General features: G+C 41.7%; 1 protein-coding gene across 1 annotated transcript in view; it reads left to right on the forward strand.

The window, feature by feature from the left end:
• The first annotated feature begins 1640 nt into the window (after window positions 1-1640).
• Window positions 1641-15744, forward strand: part of LOC124619313 (leucine-rich PPR motif-containing protein, mitochondrial) — a 200162-nt gene continuing 186058 nt past the window's right edge. Inside the window, exon 1 of the mRNA XM_047145621.1 lies at window positions 1641-1867. Coding sequence (XP_047001577.1) covers window positions 1728-1867 — 140 coding nt within the window. The 5' untranslated portion in view covers window positions 1641-1727. The remainder of the gene's footprint in view (window positions 1868-15744) is intronic.

Raw genomic sequence — 15744 nt, forward strand, 5'->3', positions numbered from 1 at the left:
TTCATAGCAGGACCCCTTTGTTTGTCATCCGTGACACCCTTGTAGCACAGCAAATGTCGACGATATTCTACGCCCCATTTTGTTGCCCTTCATTGCGAGACATCCTGGGCTTACAATTCAACAAGTTAATTCCCGCTCACACACGGCGAGAGTTTCTACTGATTGTCTTCGGGCGTGACAAACCCTACCTTGCCCAGCAAGGTCGACTGATCTTATTTATCTCTCCCAAACTGAGAAGTGTGGAGCACTATAGACATGGTCCTCTAACAGCTCGAGATTTTGGCGACCTTACACGCAAATTGGACAGAATTTGTCACGATATCACTCAAGAGGACATCCAACATCTCTATCAATCAATGACACGCCGAACACACGCTTGCATAAGGACCAGAGGTGGACCAATGCGTTATCGTGAAACTCCTTCTCCTGAATAAATCGTTCAATATTTCAGAAATTTTAATCATTTGTTTGTCAGTACATAATATCTGCCGAATTTCCGTCCCATTCGGATAATTCCTTCATGGAGCGTGATTTTTTGTCTTAGAGTGTATACAATTCGTCTATATACCTGCATTTATGCACTTATAGTGGTAGTTCGACAAGACTGGGGCAAACAGTTGGCTGTGGCCTTAAAGAAGGAACCATTTCAGCATTTGCCTGAAGTACCTGAGGAAACCAGCGAAAACCTAAATTAGGAAGGCTGGATGTAGACTGGAGTCTTCATCCTCTTCAATACAAGGTCAGTCTGTTTGAAATACCAATCTCATTCGGTTTATTCGTAGTGTACAACAGTTCTACAAAGGAGTTACCAATAAGTAACAATATAAAAGGTAGTGTTACAATGGTCATTAATTTCTCACTACTGAACACTGCAGGCAATAAATACTGGTACACATTATTTTGAAATTTAACACTACATACGTACATTATCAGCTAACATCAGTACCATACCGACAATGTATGGTTTTCATTTTGTGTTGCTCAACTATCTATTTGATTGCTTGTAAGATTGCATCAGGTTTCCATCGTAATGAATGAGATGTTGAGCTGACAGTCCGTAGCTCGTATTCGGGGTGGAAGGAGGTCCGGAAAAAAGTGGTTAGCGTCACTGTCTCTATTTTGCGGGGTCCTAGGTTCACTTTATTGCCGCGTTAGAGATTTTATACACTCCGAAACTTATTGTTCATGTCGTCCTCATCGTTTCATCTTATTTCACCTCCATCGCGAGGGTCCGAAGTGGGATTAAATGGAGAGGCTCTCACCAGGTAGCCGAAGAGTCCGGGGTCTCCCGGCCAGTAATGCCATACGATCATTTCATTTTTTTGAGCTGACTACAAAAATACGTGGGTGAAACAGGACTCGATACAAAAAACCACTGCGGTGACGTTGAGAAGAAACTGAGGTTGCTCCTATCTCAAAAGAGGAAAAAAACTGAAGTGAGCAAGAGGTCTGGCAGTGCTATAGAGCACAAACCGAACGGGTACTTAGATTGGCTGTTTAACCACGGCCGACAACGACATCCGTGGTTTGAAAACTCGAGAAAGATAGTCAGTCAACTAATCTTGATGATTATCCGTCTTTTTTCCGATTTATATAGGTATCGATCCTTCCTCTTATCGATCCAATGTCGTTCCAAACAATCGATATTCGATGAGAATGTTGTGTTAATGTGATTGCCGAAAGCCGGCGTGGGTTGTAAGGACCTTTTTTTGTAAGCATTGTTGAGGATGACTACGTTGTTGAGATCTGCACGCTTTGCTCGGTGTTTTACCAGTGCCGTGCGAGGCTTGCCTCTGAAACACGTTAGAAAAGATGGCACACAAAGTTCCAGCACCGTGAACTACTACATCAACAGCCAGTTCGCAAGGCATGTAACATGTTAGCGTGATGCACAATGTCTAGAGGAATATGTCAGAAAATGTGAAATTTCTTGATTATCTTTTATGTATAATGTAGATTTAGATGAATCTCTCTGCTTAAAGGAATGGATTGATGTGTATGAAATCAACACGATTTATAAAACGTACAGTTTATTAAAACTTGCCTTTGTTCAATGAATTGTTGGGTATCGCACATTTAAAAGCCGTAAGCCCCCATCCGCTATGACTAATAGTTACATATACTCGTTGGTGTTTATATCAAACTCATCAAATATTTTGGCAATAACCACTTAACTGTTGCTGTTGTAAATGTATGCACACACATATGAGTTACCAAGAAAACTAATGGTACCACATTTCTAAACAGTTCACTGCATCGGCTTGTTTCTGTACAGTGTTTGGAAACATTAAAAATGAAACAAATGTGAAAGTAACCATCCTGTGCGTTTATATCATTTTCGTTACTGTATTTTGCTTCCATTTTTATACTCACTTAAGGCAGCCACTAAACCTTTTGTTTGTAACACTTCTTGCCCGAATGAATTTTGGCGCCGAGTTTTTTTAGTTTTGACTGCCACTACGTGATTTCTACTTCTTATTCTGGTGAGCCTGTATCAGATGTGCAATTAAATTTTACAGTGATATTTATGATCGCAGTGAGTTTCTGCGTTACTCTTCCACCTTCTCCATAGTGGGATGGATCATTTGTTGTGTATGAATATCAGAAGTTTTCTTTTCCAGTGGCTTGTTAAGTAGAAATATATGCTTGCAGGTGATTTGTAAAATTTAATTTTTATTGCTGATCAGAGAAGTTTTGATTTTGTTGCAGCAGCTATTTCACTAGTCCTTCACCAGAATTTGACTGATGGTAAGACACTGTCAGTAAATAATATCCACCTTGTAAAAGTAGGCTTTTACCATTCTGTGCCCTCATCCTAATTGACAACATACACATGCCACATTTGTTTACACTATGCAGTTTACATTAACTGCTGGTGAATCATCTGGGTTGTTTCATAGACCTCAGTCATACAACATGTAAGATTCACCAGCAACTAAAACAACCAATAACAGCCTTCATTCTGTGATCAGCATACATTAAACTGTTAAGCTTAAGAAACAGTATTCAAACCTCGCAAAGAAACAAAACCGTGCCAAAAGAAATGTTTGATATGTGTCGTTGGCTTTGGGCAGTGACGTAATGTTAATGGCTGCTGTTACATGATTTGGTGCATATATTCACATTTTTGTTGTTAGTTGGTGAAGCTGTCCTTGATGAATGTAAAAGCATAAAAAACTGGTTGTGGTGGCAGACTGATTTATGGCTTTGTCTGAGGTATAAGTTAGGTTGGAAGGTAACAATTTGCTTGTGAGTTGGTGAAGCTAATAAGTGTGAAACTAAATAAATGTGCTTGTGGTGCCAGACTGATCTGTAGCTTAGCTTGTTTTATAAAATCGCAGAAATAACATCACGCTATATAGTAGTTGCTGTAATGTTTACTGTGTTTGTCACATTTCCTGTGTTGCTGTTCAAAGCCGACACTCGTCTCGTACATTCCTCTATGTTCAGAAAACCTTTCCAAGTAGTGGTCTCAACCTACTTAATGGGGTGAGTTAACACAATGGTTAACTTACTATATTGTATTCAGAAGGATGATGCTTCAAATCTATATCTACCTGTCCAGATATGTTTTCTGTTGTTTCCCGTCTGGCCGGAGTGGCCGAGCGGTTAGAGGCGCTACAGTCTGGAACCGCACGACCGCTACGGTCGCAGGTTCGAATCCTGCCTCGGGCATGGATGTGTGTGATGTCCTTAGGTTAGTTAGGTTTAGGTAGTTCTAAGTTCTAGGGGACTTATGACCACAGCAGTTGAGTCCCATAGTGCTCAGAGCCATTTGAATTTTGTTGTTTCCCTACTTTGCTTAAGACAGATTTCAGAATGGGGCCCTTGAAGAGGTGACGGCTGAATTCCCTGTCCCTCCCATATTCGAGGTCGTGGTCTTGACTGACACGAAATGATACAAGCCGCAGATGACACTTTTGTAATTGATATGTTAGCAGAGAACCATGATCACAAAGTTATACGTCTTCCATTGTAGTGCTGCAATTATGATGCTGTGAAACTTGTCTGGGTTCAAATAGAAGCAGATGTCGTGAAGTGAAATAAAACCTTTACATTGCCAGGGATAGAGAGGCTGGTAAGTGCGCTGTCGGACAAATAATGCCAGGCGATTGGAAGAATGTCGGAACCACAATCTGAAAGAGATTGCAATGTTGAACATAGAAGAAGGCATAAGAGATGAATCCATACAAAATATCGTGGTATGGGGACCACTGAAGCAAAGTTACTTGAGCTTGTGTGGGTGTCATGAGAGATGATAAATCAGATGATCTTGGAGTTTCCGTTCTCCTTCTCTAAAAATAAAAGTAATGTCTTCATTCTATATGTTATACGTAACATTTGTGCATTGTGCTGTACCTTGTTAATGTTGAAAGTTTGTTTGTGTGTGTTTGTTTAAGGAGCCAAACACTGTTGGCATATGAGAAATAAACATTTGATCAAAAATTACAGCTCTCCATAGAACGCTGCAATGAATCGTGTGGCATTGTTAGGCTCTGTAGCCCTGGCTGCCAAATGGTGGAAGGGGAAGGTCTGTCACCCTGCCCCACCAGTTGCTGGCCCACTGCACTTCATTTTCAAATTTTGGCAGCTGTGCTGCCAGTTGTCAGAGCTCCCATCTTGCTGTATGGATTATAGCTGGATACGAGACCTTACTGCCTACTAGCCTGCATTTCTTATGGTGTGGATCATGCTACTATACTCTGTATTTAATGGAGCACAGTCTTGTACCAACCAGGCTATGTTTACAATGTTTACAGCACAACCACCCCTTCAGCATCCTGGATCCAGAATATCATTGTGGAGTAACAAGCTGCCGGACTAGGCCTATAGACAGTTTGCTTGCCAAAGTGGGGATATTTCCTCTTCAGTTCAGGCAGTACCAGTTCTTGCACACATACACACTTGCCATATGATAGTTTCCTTATCATCTGAGTTTTGAAATTCGTTTTTCGTACAGTGCCCTCAGGTGTGTTTCCCAGTTGGAATGCACTTTGCGACCTTGTACTGGAACCTCCACCTATCCCCTTTATTATGTGCTCCCTGTGTATTCCCATGCGCTCCTTAGTTAATATTAAAATTTTTCTTAAGTTTGACCTTGTCATGTCTGTTCCTCTCGGTTCTTCAGAAGTATAAGGATGTACCATCAATTACATTGGCAGCTCTTAAACCCTATATATTTATTTTCAGGGACAGTATTGTTCCTGGGAACGCTTAGTGTTTTTAGCAGAGCTAGCTTTCATGAAACTTGCTGGCAGATTGAAACTGTGTGCCAAATTCTGACTCGAATCTGTGACCTTTACCTTTGGCAGGCAAAGGTTGACTGAACTAGCATGCCTCATAGTACTCCCTCACAGGTTTCCTACCACCAGTACCTCATCTCCTGCTCTACAAACTTCTGATAGCTGTTAACACAGCTCTATGTTTTATTTAACAGACCTCTCTCGACCACTCATTTATTTGCAGTGGCTGAGTGAGCAGTCCTCAGGTTATTACTGGGTGTTACTTTTTGGTCATTCCATGTCAAATCATCCGGGTCATGGCACTCATGTGTGAGGTATCATGTTAAAACTTTTTACACTTGTTTGATATATGTCGTCATGGATTTTTTGCAATTTTTGTAATAGTATCTTAATTATATTCATAGTAAGGAAATCAAGTGTAATGTGCTGCACAATTCACTTGAAAATTCTGAAACTAATTTAAAATGACCAGTTTCGATACAAATTATTCTAAAATTGTGGAACATGCATTGTAGGTTTGTCATAAGCTGAGATGTAATAGATTCAAGTAAAAATTATTGGTAAAATATAAATGTGGTTATTTTTATTTAATTAATTTTTGAAAAGAAATTTTTTTTTTCTTTCAAAGTTCCCGCATTATGAAATGTAACGATTTTTGTGCATGTTCCACAAACAGCGCACATCTTACAGAAAAAAAACAGAAGATGGAGAAATGAGAGGCTATAATATTCTATTTAGAAGATTGAAAAGAGAACAAACAAATCGGAACCTCTGTTTCTAACAAAGAAGTGCAACAGCAAACAGAAAAGTGTCTTCGGATCTAAATTTTGTCTTTTTAACAGGATAAATTTAAAAAAATTAAACTATAATATGAAGTGCTTCGTGAAAGATAATGACATGGCACAAAATGTAAATTTGTTCATGAGAGTGCATTGTAAGTTGTGATTGCCTGTTTTGATATATATACCAAAAATCATATATATATTTCTTTTTTTGCCGCTTTCAACACTACCGCTGCTATAAAATCCACCGTTTCTAGTTCACAAACAGTTCCTTTCACCTTTTAAACAACCATTTCGGCTATTTTTAATAACTTTCGCTTTATTTCCGTTTCCGTTTTTCCCACATCAGTGATAATTTTTAGCCGCTTCCCACAGGTTTTAACGTCATTATTTCTTCATCAGACAATTGTTAGCCTCATTTTCATAATCTGCCACCACAAAACCACTCCTTTTAATACATTACACGCAGTTTTTTCTGAAATTTTCCCGAATTTCTCCGTCCTTTAACGTGTTTTGGCGGCAACACAACCACCTAATCTTTGTGCACATCGTTGTCTACCAACCCAAGTCCAACATAGCCCAGCTGTAACCAACACCTTTTCGCCTTTTTCACACCAGATCTCCAGTTACTTTCCAGTTCACCTTTATCTCTCCCCATATATTTTTATTTTCATTTCAGCCTCATGTTACACTTTCCACCTTCTAATACCATGTCACCCTCACAACACCCCCACAACGACCCCATTAAGTTTTATTTACGTTCCCTCCGCAAACGTGCCTTCGCCCTAGCCAGATTACGCTCCCATATTCTATTTTCTCAGGCTTGTCTAACATTTGGCATTACCCCCAAAGGCCTCACACTTAAAGTTCCCATCTCTGGCTGCAACCCTTCTTTCCATCAGTCCCTATACCAGTTCCAAACTGAACAATCCATTGCCCTCACCCACCTAATCCTTCACCTACACATCAACTTAGCCAATGAACACACCCGTCAACTCCTATCCTTAATAAAAGTCCTTAATCTTTCCTCTCCCACATCCACACCGGCTGTTCAGAGCATCCTCCTACAGGCCAACCGCAAATTAGAACAGCATGCCACCCTCCACCTCAAAAAACTATCCAATCTCCTGGTTTCCCACCTCTGGAAAGGCAACTCACTCACCCTTCACAACCTTTCCAGCAAACCTCAACCTCTCATTGCACACAAACCCAGTCTCTCCCATCTACTCAATCTCCCACTTCCAGCTCCACTCTCTCCAAAACCTCAAAATTCCAATCAACACAATCTGGAACCACAACACCCTAATTCAGTAGTTAACCTTTCCTCCAAACCTCTCTCCCAATCCGAAACCTCTGTCCTATCCAAAGGCCTCACCTTCAGCCCCACTCCCAGATTCAACCAAACAGCCCTCGTCAAAGATTTACTGTCCTACTCTCGTACTCTCTGCTGGAAATATCACTTTGCCACGAAGAAAAATGATCCTACTCCTACTCCTAATGATCCAACTCCCCAGGACACTATCCAAATTGAACCCTGCCTGGAACAGTTCCGTCCTCCGTCGCAGCGGGACCCACCTCCTCTTCCTCAAAATCACCCTCTCCAAACCTTCCAGGAATTTCTGGCTTCCAGCCTTGCATCTCAATCCTTCTTAAAAAACCTTAATCCTACTCCCAACATCACCACTGCTGAAGCCCAGGCTATCCGTGATCTGAAGGCTGACCGATCCATTGTCATTCTTCCGGCAGACAAGGGTTCCACGACCGTGGTACTTGATCGCCGGGAGTATGTGGCTGAGGGACTGCGTCAGCTTTCAGACAACACCACATACGAAGTTTGCCACGGTAATCCCATTCCCGATGTCCAGGCGGAACTTCAAGGAATCCTCAGAACCTTAGGTCCCCTGCAAAACCTTTCACCTGACTCGCATCAACCTCCTGACCCCACCGACACCTTGCACCCCTACCTTCTACCTTCTTCCCAAAATTCACAAACCCAATCATCCCGGCCGCCCCATTGTAGCTGGTTACCAAGCCCCCACAGAACGTATCTCTGCCTACGTAGATCAACACCTTCAACCCATTACATGCAGTCTCCCATCCTTCATCAAAGACACCAACCACTTTCTCGATCACCTGGAATCCCTACCCAATCTGTTACCCCCAGAAACCATCCTTGTAACCATTGATGCCACTTCCTTATATACAAATATTCCGCACGTCCAGGGCCTCGCTGCGATGGAGCATTTCCTTTCACGCCGATCACCTGCCTAAAACCTCTTTCCTCATTATCTTAGCCAGCTTCATCCTGACCCACAACTTCTTCACTTTTGAAGGCCACGCATACCAACAATTAAAGGGAACAGCCATGGGTACCAGGATGGCCCCCTCGTATGCCAACCTATTCATGGGTCCCCTAGAGGAAGCCTTCTTGGTTACCCAGGCCTGCCAACCCAAAGTTTGATACAGATTTATTGATGACATCTCCATGATCTGGACTCACAGTGAAGAAGAACTCCAGAATTTCCTCTCCAACCTCAACTCCTTTGGTTCCATCAGATTCACCTGGTCCTACTCCAAATCCCACGCCACTTTCCTTGACATTGACCTCCATCTGTCCAATGGCCAGCTTCACATGTCCGTCCACATCAAACCCACCAACAAGCAACAGTACCTCCATTATGACAGCTGCCACCCATTCCACATCAAACGGTCCCTTCCATACAGCCTAGGTCTTCGTGGCAAACGAATCTGCTCCAGTCGGGAATCCCTGAACCATTACACCAACAACCTGACTACAGCTTTCGCATCCTGTAACTACCCTCCCGACCTGTTACAGAAGCAAATAACCAGAGCCACTTCCTCATCCCCTCAAACCCAGAACCTCCCACAGAAGAGCCACAAAAGTGCCCCACTTATGACAGGATACTTTCCGGGACTGGACCAGACTCTGAATGTGGCTCTCCAGCAGGGATACGACTTCCTCAGATCCTGCCCTGAAATGAGATCCATCCTTCATGAATCCTCCCCACTCCACCAAGAGTGTCTTTCCGCCATCCACCTAACCTTCGTAACCTGTTAGTTCATCCCTATGAAATCCCCAAACCACCTTCCCTACCCTCTGGCTCCTATCCTTGTAACCGCCCCGGTGTAAAACCTGTCCCATGCACCCTCCCACCACCACCTACTCCAGTCCTGTAACCCGGAAGGTGTACACGATCAAAGGCAGAGCCACGTGTGAAAGCACCCACGTGATTTACCAACTGACCTGCCTACACTGTGATGCATTCTATGTGCGAATGACCAGCAACAAACTGTCCGTTCGCATGAATGGACACAGGCAGACAGTGTTTGTTGGTAATGAGGATCACCCTGTGGCTAAACATGCCTTGGTGCACGGCCAGCACATCTTGGCACAGTGTTACATCGTCCGGGTTATTTGGATACTTCCCACCAACACCAACCTATCCGAACTCCGGAGATGGGAACTTGCTATTCAATATATCCTCTCTTCCCGTTACCCACCAGGCCTCAATCTCCGCTAATTTCAAGTTGCCGCCACTCATACCTCACCTGTCGTTCAACAACATCTTTGCCTCAGCACTTCCGCCTCGACTGACATCTCTGCCCAAACTCTTTGTCTTTAAATATGTCTGCTTGTGTCTGTATATGTGTGGATGGATATGTGTGTGTGTGCGAGTGTATACCCGTCCTTTTTTTCCCCCTAAGGTAAGTCTTTCCGCTCCAGGGATTGGAATGACTCCTTACCCTCTCCCTTAAAACCCACTTCCTTTCGTCTTTCCCTCTCCTTCCCTCTTTCCTGATGAGGCTGCAGTTTGTTGCGAAAGCTTGAATTTTGTGTGTATGTTTGTGTTTGTTTATATAGATATGGCTTATCAGTATGTAGCTCTAAGCCCTTCATACATATTGTTCAGATATGTCATTCATCATAATCAAATCACTGCAGGCAATCGGTTTTATCTTACATATAATTGCAATGATTAGGCATATTATAAGTCAACTGTTGGTCAGTTTTACAATAAAACCTCAAACCACCTTACAGTGATCTGTAATGTGTCTCATCGAAGATTCATTTTACTGTTAAATAAGAACCATTTTGCTTCCACCAATCTAGAAGAGACTTGTCTTAACATACATTCAGTCATTGTGCTGATTTCTACCTGACATAAAGTGTGGGAGAAAGGAATATAAGTGTCATTTTCAGAACAGTAAAAGGATGATGACCCATGTGGATGTGTAAATCTAACTGTTGCATCACTTCCCACATCATTCACTTTCAAAACAATATCTAGATACCAGAAGGAATCAGACAACACACACACACACACACACACACACACACACACACACACACACAAAAGCACCATAGCAATGAGCTTCAGGTATTAACATCTCACTTTGAGAGAAAGCAAAAATGACACTGAAGCTGGAATCACAGCTTAAGTGTTTGGCTCCAATCTGAGTTGGTGAAAGTGCTAAGAATTGGTGGATGGATCTATTTCCAGGAACAGTTCTTGCAGGTAAAAATGTGCAGAAAGACAACTACAAACCTCATCTAGTTCTTGGTTTGAAATAAAGAAAACTGAAATTTGTTTCAGGTTTTCTTGACAGGATTGAAAAACTCGCACGGCACGAAGTATTTGTCCCTGAAACGGTCTTTGCAGACTTGCTTTTGTAACAAGCCTATTCAAAGTGCCATCAGTCCTATCACAGGGAGATTTACCATTGCTAGTCGCAAAAAATGACAATGTGCATTTAATTTTGAATTTATGTTCATGATTGAATATATTCAAAATTGGCGACAGGAATGGCATCGAGCCACCCTCTGACACTAACATCGCCAATTCCATAGTAACTAGGCTGACCCTGTGTTGAAGTGAGACAAAGGCCCAAAGCAAATGATGTGAATGGTGATTACATATATTCAAAAACATTCTTGCAGTGTTTCTGCTGGGCAGCACACCCACCTGAAATATTCAGTATCACTTACAGGCAGTTCACTGTCTTGTTTCAAGAACTGCAATACAGTGTTGTGCATCTGTTGAACCATGGCCACATCATGCTCTAAATCAACAGAAATAATTTCAGAGGTTTTTAGATTGCAGACAGTGGTCTTTCATATAGTACATAAACTGTGTGAAGACTACAACTGCCATTATTCCAGGGATAACCCTGTGCTTAGTTTTGCACAACAAAGTGGAAATTTTCATTGAAGTCCATCAACATTAAAGAACTTGAAGATTTTCTTTCCTCCTTTTCAAATAATTACACGGAGATTTTGCAATTAAGGAATGAGGTGCAAGTTTCTCTGGCTTCTTTACCAACAATTAACAAATTTGTAACGGAACCAAGTGCATCCTATCCATTGAAACCCACTGGCTGTATTAAACTTTTATGTCAGGCTCAAAATCTTATATCTGATTTTACAGATATTCGTGAAGGAGGGATGTAGGACATTTGTCACAGAGATGAAGCATACAGGTTCTGTGATTAATGTTGCAAGTTATTACTCCCATTTAGATAATGGAAGTTAAAGAAAGATTAATGGTATGTAGTAGCAACTGAATATTTTGATGAATGGTGCACACACAAACAGAAATGAGTACCAGATGCTCCTGCTAGTACACACTGTTTCGACCTGTTCATTTACATTTTTCCTGCCACTCACTTTGTTTTTCTTTCCTGACATTATTCAAGAGTTTTTATCATACAAATAGAAATTTGTTACTCTGTCAGCTGTTTCCTCTGGTAATATTGGTATGTGCCTGACATACCAAATTTTCAGATACTTGCAACATTTCACGTACTTGTTGTTGAGCACAAGCCTCTGGCACAAGAGTCAAAAGTTGACTATTTGCTGGATTATTGGAATGTTTCAGTTTGTCTTTTATTTGTTCCATTAATTTCTCAAAGTGGATTACTGTCTGTTCATGTTCATAGTTTTCTTGCACGTATTTCTTAATTCAACATTGTATAACATGAATATTTGTTTTGTAATGCCTCTGTTGCAGATTCCAGTATATGTTTAGCTGGAGACAGTCCCAAATTTGTTAAACTTGTGTGTACTTTATTTATTTATTTTTTTAGAGGCTGGATAGAACGAGGGGCGTTTGAAAAGTCCATGCAAAGTCCTTGAGATAGCACCACTGACATGTATTGAGGTTATGTTTAGTTAGTAGCATCTGTGGAAAGAATGCACAACAAGTTTCAGCCATATTGGTCTATTTCTTTGTGTTTGGCATTCGTGTGAATCAAGGAAGTCGAGTGATTGTCAAAAAATGGGCGATAAAGAATTTCGTGTGGTAATTAAACATTAGCTTATGAAAGACAGTACACCTCAGGAGACTAAAGAGAAGATTGATAAACATTACAGTGACTCTGCACCTTCGATTAGAACAGTTTATAAGTGGTCTCAAAATTTTCGGAGTGGCCTTATGGGCACAAGTGATGGTGTACATTCTGGACACCCTGTTGAGGTTATGACTCCAGAAATCATTGACAAAATCCATGATAAGGTGATGGATGGCAGAAGAGTTAAGGTGCATGAGATTGCTAGTGCTGTGGGCATCTCGAGTGAACATGTACATAATATTTGGCATAAACATTTGGACATGAGAAAGCTATCCGCAAGGTGGGTTCCGCGATTGCTCACAGTTGACCAAAAACGGAATTGTGTGAAGTGTTGCAAGGATGGTTTGCAGCTGTTCAGGAAGAATCCGCAGGACTTGATGCGTCGTTTCGTCGCTGTGGATGAAACATGTATACATTACTATACTCGTGAGACCAAACAACAATCTAAACAATGGGCTACCAAGGGAGAATCTGCACCAAAAAAGGCGAAGGCCATTCCTTCGGATGGAAAGGTTATGATGACTATCTGGAAAAGGGTAAAACTATTACAGGTGCATATTATTCATCGTTATTGGACCATTTGAAAACCGAGCTGCAAGAAAAACGCTGGTAATTGGACCGCAAAAAAGTCCTTTTCTATCATGACAATGCACCAGCACACACCTCAGCAGTTGTCACAAAATTAATGGAACTGGGATTCCAACTCATTTCGCATCCCCCCTATTCTCCAGACTTGGCTCCCTTGGACTACTATTTGTTCCCCAATTTGAAGAAATGTCTGGTGGGACAAAGATTTTATTCAAATGAGGAGGTGATTGCAGCAAGTAATAGCTATTTTGCAGACTTGGACAATTCCTATTATTCAGAAGGGATCAACAAATTAGCACAGTGTTGGACTAAGTGTATAAGTCTAAAAGGAGACGATGACGAAAAATAAAAAAGGTTTACCCCAAACACGTGAGTAGTTTTTATTTTTGCACGGACTTTTCAAAGTCCCCTCGTTCCAGTTCCACTGGTATCCTCTGAAGAAATTACTTCATTTCCTTATATTCTGTAACCATCCTTCTGCAAGTTGGACAGTGTTTGTTTTTTTTTTTACTCCTGAAAGGGCCAGCAAATCGCTTTTTGTTTAGTGAGAGTCTTAGTAAATGCATTCCTTTGTGTTTAGAACATTAGTACACTTGATCTAATGTCAAAGATCACCATAATAATAACCCCTGCTCTTCTTCATTTAGTTCAGAATTAGTTGTCGGGGAAGCTTCACATTAATGTGCAATGTAACATCTCTGAGAACATTCTCTGCTTGAGCAGCCTTCAATTATTTAACCTAGACATTATAATTATAGTCTTAATTTAGTAAAATAATATGCCAATATTTTTTCAGTCTGTTAATAAAAGCTTTGAAAGATGGAAAATTATGTATTCGTACAATACTGCTCAAGACTATCCATAGACTCACTAATGTATAGGGACATCATGAGCATTGATTACTTTCACAGGACAAAGAATGTTTATAACAGCAGAGGAATGTTGCCAACCTAATGAGAATAAATGGCATACGATAAAATTGTAAATTTAAAACAGTAAAAAATTTAATTCTTCAGGCTTTTCCGGCGAGGCATTGTCACGTTGATTAATCAGGTTTCTGCCGGTAATTCGCGCCTTTCCTGCACGATATTTCAACTGTGTGACTCGCAGTCTTCTTCAGTTGCTGTCCAATACAGATTCCAGTGTGGAATGAGTCTGGAATTTATACCTGTGTTGTGCTAAGCATTCCCTCTGTGGTTCGCACCATGCCTGGCACTCTGCCCACGGTTTGCGCCGACCAATAGCAATGGCTGTAGCATTTTCTTATAGCCGCAGCTGTCCCGAATGCTGTGTGGGTACTTTTTGGTTATTATCTGTTGTCAATATAGCTGAATTAAGTTCTGAATGGCATCCAAGCTGCACTAGATATTTTATCTTCCAATTGTCGTCATTTGAGACCTTCTATGAATTAGGACATTCTGTTACTGTGGTGTGCCGTGTTAGGCGTTCTGTTCAAGGTTCTTGTGCCCCAGGGCAGGCGGCAGTGTTATTTTCAGGCCGATTATGTTCAGATTGTCGCTCGCGACTCGTAAGAAAGTCCTCAGGTATTGTGTCTGTTTCTGACGCACCATTTCACGTACGTCCTTTGTTACATGTACTGAACTGTTATCTCTAATTCCATCTTTATACTTGTGTCCCTTGGGATGTGGATGTTGCCTACATTGCGTCTTCAGAAGATCGAGTGCTGGGTTCCAAGACGAGCTCAGCTGGAAACCGGTGTCCCGGTTAATGAGATTCTCCTCGACCTTAATCTCAATAGATTCTTTGATGACTCTGTCCCAGTATCTTGTTTGTGCTAAAATCGTGGCATCATTATACTTCATAGAATGATTGAGTTCTAAACAATTCTTGGCAATCGCTGCCTTGGTTGCCTGCCTCAGTGTGGTGTGCCCTTGGTGTCCTTTGCACCTGATGTCAATGGTCTTGGTCATCTGGTCGATGTATGCCATACCACATTCACATGGCAGGTGGGAAACACCTGGTTTTGTAGATGCAGGTCATCCTTCACACTCCATAGCAGAGCCTTAATCTTGGTGGGTGGATGTAGCACACTTTTAATGTTACGTTTGAGGAGAATTCTGTTGATTTTGGCAGATAGCGTCCTAACGTATGGCAAATGTGCAACCTTCTGCGTTTCTTCTTGTATCTCTTCAGGAACCGCTGGTGGGGGAACAGGGCGCATTGCCTTTGGAACATTTTGAGAAGAGTGTCTACTTTTGTAGAACACAGATTTTAGATGTTCTATCTTCGTCACCAAATTATCCGGATCTGACAGAGTTTGTGCCTGGTGAACCAGTGTTCTGAGTACACCGTTTTTCTGTGCCGGGTGGTGGCAACTGCTAGCTTGCAAGTACAAGTTGGTGAGAGTGGGTTCGCGGTAAACACCATGACTGAAGTTACCATCTCCCTTCCTCTTAACTAGTACATCTAGGAAAGGGAGTAGTCCATCCTTCTCCAATTACATGGTGAATTTAATATTAGGGTGGCATGAGTTTAGGTGATCCAAGAAAACATCGAGCTTTTCCCTCCCGTGGGCCCATATGACAAAGGTGTCATCCACGTATCTAAAACAGCATTTCAGTTGATCTGGGACCAATGTAAGTGTGTCCTCTTCAAATCTTTCCATAAAGAGGTGGGCCACCACTGGTGAGAGCGGGCTGCCCATTGCTACCCATACCATTTGCCCGTAGAATTGACCCACATATAGGTAGTTCATCGAAGTCAGTATGTGTCTGAATAAGCCCAGGAGAGCACCATCGAAC

Source organism: Schistocerca americana, chromosome 6, assembly GCF_021461395.2.
Source record: "Schistocerca americana isolate TAMUIC-IGC-003095 chromosome 6, iqSchAmer2.1, whole genome shotgun sequence".
In the NCBI taxonomy this organism is placed as follows: Eukaryota; Metazoa; Arthropoda; class Insecta; order Orthoptera; family Acrididae; genus Schistocerca; species Schistocerca americana.